This window comes from Manacus candei, unplaced genomic scaffold (assembly GCF_025592945.1).
Source record: "Manacus candei isolate 608988 ecotype Guabito, Panama unplaced genomic scaffold, ASM2559294v1 h1tg000048l, whole genome shotgun sequence".
Taxonomy (NCBI): domain Eukaryota; kingdom Metazoa; phylum Chordata; class Aves; order Passeriformes; family Pipridae; genus Manacus; species Manacus candei.
In genome coordinates, this window is record NW_026138096.1 from 2,998,338 (window position 1) to 3,003,107 (window position 4,770).

Here is a 4,770-nt window from a genome sequence, read left to right on the forward strand (position 1 = left end):
TGTCCTAAATAAACTAGGCTATATTTTCTCCACAGAGATAATCAGCCTGAAACAGGAGAAAATATATTTCGAAAGTGGTTGAAAAAGAATGGGAATATTACAGGAGAAATCTGGAGTTAGGATCATGAGTTCCACCAAATGTCTAGGGAACACTTATTTGCTTTAATAAAGAAAGACAATGAGGAGTCATGAGAAGATCCATGAGAAAATCCTCATCAAATACTCCGTTTTGGAAAGTGTGTGTCCTTGAGACAGGAAAGCAGCAGGGGCAGAAATCCCACGGTTACCTGTACACTTACCCAAGGTCCAGTTCTAGGGACAGCATAGCATGGGCTTCTGCATAAAACAAAACATGTCTTGCTCTGCAGTTTGCTTGCCAGGTCACAATGCAAGCTTTACAACACAGAAACTCTATTGAAAAACGCCCAAATCACTAATTTCATTAAGGAAATTGTTTGCAGTATGGAAAAATTCTCCTAGTAGAAATTTACACATTGTCAAATCATGCAGATGCAGCAAAGTTTGCATTGCTATGGAAACAAAGCTTGTGCCATGAAAAACAACTTGCAAGTGACTGTGAAAAGTAAGTTTTCAAGAATGACACTTTTCAGCTTGATTGTGAAAGACACAAGCATCTTGATTTAGAAGGCTGTTTTTATTTAGTTTTCCACAGAGACAGATTACTTTCACCTCCATTCTCACAAGTCTGACATCAAAAACTATCAACATAGATATATGAACTATACAGGCAGAGAAATCTACCAGTATGGAGTTACACTTCTTCTATCAAACGCACTAAGAAAAACAAATATGATCCCTTCCTTGCCCATCTAATAAAAAAAGAACATCTAAGTCAGGATAGAATGTTAATCATAAAGTGTTTTCTATATACGAGTCTAGTTATTCGTAAAAGAGTAAAAAAAAAAATAATCTAGTTTCTGATGTTTAAACAAAACATACTTTATACATTTGGCTAAGCTGAAATATCATACCTTGCCAAATGAAAAACTGCTCCCTAATGGTATGTTCCCTAGCAGCTCAGTAGGTATGCAAGGCATGCAATTCATTTCCTGCCAAGGTGGAGAAAAATGGGTAGGTCTGAGATAATATTGCTAGTGTGCTTGAAAAAGATCTTAGTTGTTAACGTTGTAGACTGCATATATATATATATATTTTGACTCTTGATCTCCTAGAAAATTTCCCGGGTACAACTTTTGAGTTAACTCCCTTTTAGCTTTCAGTGATGGAGTGTTCAATGGGAATTTCCAGAGCATTACAATCATCAGTGAGGAACACCAAGTCCTGCAGAAACAAACAAAAAAAGAAGGCTAACATTTATAAGGAGGAAGGCAGAAGATAGCACAATGTTGAGAAGTTCAGGCTTCATCCAGTTTTGCTGGTTAGGGAACAGTGTGGAGACAGATAGGGCTAAAAGCAGAGGCCATATTGATGCATCTTGACCTACCCTTCTGCAGTAGGAGATCAAGATGGTGTACAGGCTCCGGGCTTTTTCCTTCAGCTCGTTCACTTCAAGCACTGTATCACATCTGGGGTAGGCCACAAAATCACGGAGCTTTGCCAATACACAGTAATTCTGCAAAGCACGCAAAAGAGGTCTGTGTAACCCTGCACAAACACAGATTTATGTTCCTCGTCCACCACTTCCAAAATTCTTACTGCTTATGTGGGAACCTTGAATTCCTACCTCTATGTGCATGTAATCTATGTAACCTTTAGTTAGGAAAATTCACTGTCAATATTTCATAACAAAGATGTTTTGTCCAAATAAGTGCTTGGAAAAGTGGATATGTACAGTCTTGGTCTGTCAGCTTCTTTCTCACATGCTTTAGGAGGCAGCAGTGCCAATGCAATCAAATCTGTTCCTGTACTAGGTGGAATTATCTAAAGAATAGGTGCACTGTATTACTTTTAAGAGAGTACCTGATTTAGCTGATGAACAGATTATCAAGATCTCACAGACTTGATTGCTCTGTTCCTGTACAATAGGCAATACCATGACTACCAGTCAAGATTTTTTCAGAGTAATTTTTACCTCAAACTTTGTGTTATCAAAATAAAGCACAGACAACATGAATTTCACAATGTCCTTGTGAAGCAGGTAAATAAATACCCCAGCTCTTGTTTAAGGCAAGGGAAACTGAGGCACTGGACTCACATTGCTTGGCTTTTGCAATGATGTGAAACACTGGCAGCTCTGGAACTGGGGTCTAGAGGTCCTAAATTATAAGACTTGATGGTGTAGTTGCTTCTGGAAAAATGTGTCAGACGTTTGTTTTTTCTGATATTTTCTATTTTTTATTTACTCAGTGGAGCACTGGGGAAAGAAGCAAAATATATCAAATATCCCAGGGCAGAACACTATGACATTAACTGTGTGTGCAGGAGGTTATTTTGTCTTTGCTGGAAGATGACTACTGCTGTCTTTTCTCAGTGTCACATTTCTATATCCTCAGGCACACTTTCTTTCTAGATTCAACATGTGGCTATTTAAAACAGAAAAAGCCAGCAAAGGTATTCCTGCACTTCTTTTAATTGAAACAACATTATTATTTTATTACTTATTTTATTAAAACTATCAGAAAACACGCAGGATACAAATTTAAGTAGATTTATTAAGTGAAGAAATTTTATTCTGCATTTCTTGTTTTAAACTATTATTCAAAACTTTGTTGTACATATTTAACTTCTGAAAAGGCTCTACCACAATAAATTAATGATGTACATATGGCAATCACTTAAAAATATCAATTTCCTCATTTTTTAATCAAGTAAAATCTTAGAAAGTCCAAAGGAACCTTTTAATAAGGTTCAAAGTAAGATTTTTTTTTTGTCACTCCTCTCTCTAGTTAATTAAGGTTTTAAAAATTCCTTTTAAACCACTCTTCTAGGGTACAATCTTAAGAGTTATTCTCACTTTTCATAAACTGCTTTTACTGCACAACAGTAAGAAAGAAGTGTGCAAACTTACATGTATGTCCAAATACAGCCTGGGCAGTGTCTCCACACACGAGTCCTGCAGGAAAGAAGAAAGACCCCATTGCAATTTTGTTTTGAGAGAAACCTGTGTCAAAAGCAGCAACCTGCAGCTTCTGTGCAGGAGTAATTTCTAGGTGGACTCACCACATCTTTGGAGGTCTGCAACTCCTTAAAGGACTCTGTGATTTCTTTGCTCAGAGACAACACCCTCGAGTAGCAAGTCGGAGGGGCTGCACTGGCTAGCAGGGCTGCAGAGAGCAGAGCAATCAGGCTCAGCAGCATCTTCATTGTGGGGTGTTTGTCCAAAAGAGGAGGAAGGAAGGGAAAGAATCACCGTCAGTGTTTAGGCAGGTACTGGTGAGCGTCAACGAGTAAGTTTGACAAATCAGCCCTCAATTAAATAGTCTCCTGCATCAACAGGAAAAAAAAAAAGCCTGGGGGTGGTCCAAGCAGCAGCTTACTGCTGTCTTAAATTTCCTGCCAACCTATGAGACAGAGCTGCTAGTGCTTTCCTGCCTGGAGGAGGGAAGGAGGGAACGAGAGTAATAAAAACAAACACCACTGGCACTTTTCATTCCAGAAAGAAAAAAACCTAGTAAGCATCTCAAACAACAGAAATATTTGTAAGAAAAACCACAGGATTATCAAAGTGTCATAGACCCTGATCCTGTATGTGCTTTGACACATGCATCTGTTTTTTGAGAACCTAATGTACAGCTGTGGGACTACATAGGCTGTAGATAGAGAGAAATTCTTCCAGGATGGGTGTCATGTTGGCGGTATCAATCAGGCCTGTTTATCATCCTCAGAAACTCTGAAATATGGTTTTAAAGGAAAACTCTCAGGTCTAGTATAATTTTCTCATTTAACTTAATCATGCATTAGTGGAGTTTGTGATCCTGATGGATACGGATCAGGTAAGGAGTAAAGTTAGGTCCCTGAACTTTAGAAAGGGAAACTTTCAGCTCTTCAAGGAGATATTCAATAGGATCCCCTGGGAAACTGCCCTGAGGGACAAGGGAAGCGGAACAGAGCTGGTAGATATTTAAGAAAGTCTTCCATAGAGCACAAGAGTTAGTGATCCCCAGGAACAATAAACCAGGCAAGGAAAGCAAGAGACAATCATGGCTGAGTAGAGCTGGTCAAACTAAAGGAAAGGAGCAAATGCGGAGGCAGTGGAAACAGGACAGGTAACCTGGGAGGAGTATAGAGATGAAGTTTGGTTGTGTAGGGATGGGGTGAGGAAAGTCAAGCTGAAGCTGGAACTGAACCTGACAAGGAATGCAAAGAATAACAAGGGCTTCTTTGGTTATGTTAACCAGAAAAGGAGGTCAAAGAAGGTGTACCCCCCTCCATAAACAGTGGTGGTAAACTCTTAACAACAGATGAGGAAAAGACTGAGTAACTCAACAACTTTTTTGCCTCAGTGTTCAATGGCAACCTCTCTTTCCACAGTTCTCGAGTGGATGGACAGCAGGATGAGGACTGGGAGAGCAAAGTGATTCCCACTGTAAGTAAAGATCAGGTTGACGACCACCTGAGGAACCTGAATGTACATAAGTCTATGGGACCTGATAAGATGCATCCCAGGGTCTTGAGGGAGTTCGCTGATGTAGTTGCCAAGTCACTTTCCATGATATTTGAAAAGTCATGGCAGTCAGGTGAAGTCCCAGGTGACTGGAAAAGGATAAAAATTTTACCCATCTTTTTAAAAAGAGTAGAAAGGAAGATCCTGGGAACTACCAATTGTCAACCTCACCTCTGTGCTGCTGA

The 4,770-nt window shown here is 39.4% G+C and overlaps 1 protein-coding gene across 1 annotated transcript; it reads right to left on the reverse strand.

Annotated features, from left to right (window-relative positions):
• Positions 1-632: 632 nt before the first annotated feature.
• CYTL1 (cytokine like 1) lies at positions 633-3,441 on the reverse strand. The gene is made up of 4 exons (XM_051798497.1): positions 3,142-3,441; positions 2,990-3,034; positions 1,466-1,594; positions 633-1,302 (listed from the first exon to the last, which is right to left on the reverse strand). Exons 1-4 carry the CDS (start codon positions 3,283-3,285, stop codon positions 1,231-1,233), a joined length of 390 nt encoding a protein of 129 aa, XP_051654457.1. The 5' UTR covers positions 3,286-3,441; the 3' UTR covers positions 633-1,230.
• Positions 3,442-4,770: the final 1,329 nt, after the last annotated feature.

Coding starts and splice junctions, on each gene's coding strand:
- CYTL1 (XM_051798497.1), bottom strand. CDS start 3,285: ATGAAGATGCTGCTGAGCCTGATTGCTCTGCTCTCTGCAGCCCTGCTA. Junction 1,595..2,989: donor GGCTGTATTTGGACATACAT/GTAAGTTTGCAC, acceptor CGTGCTTTGCAG/AATTACTGTGTATTGGCAAA. Junction 1,303..1,465: donor TGATCTCCTACTGCAGAAGG/GTAGGTCAAGAT, acceptor TTGTTTCTGCAG/GACTTGGTGTTCCTCACTGA.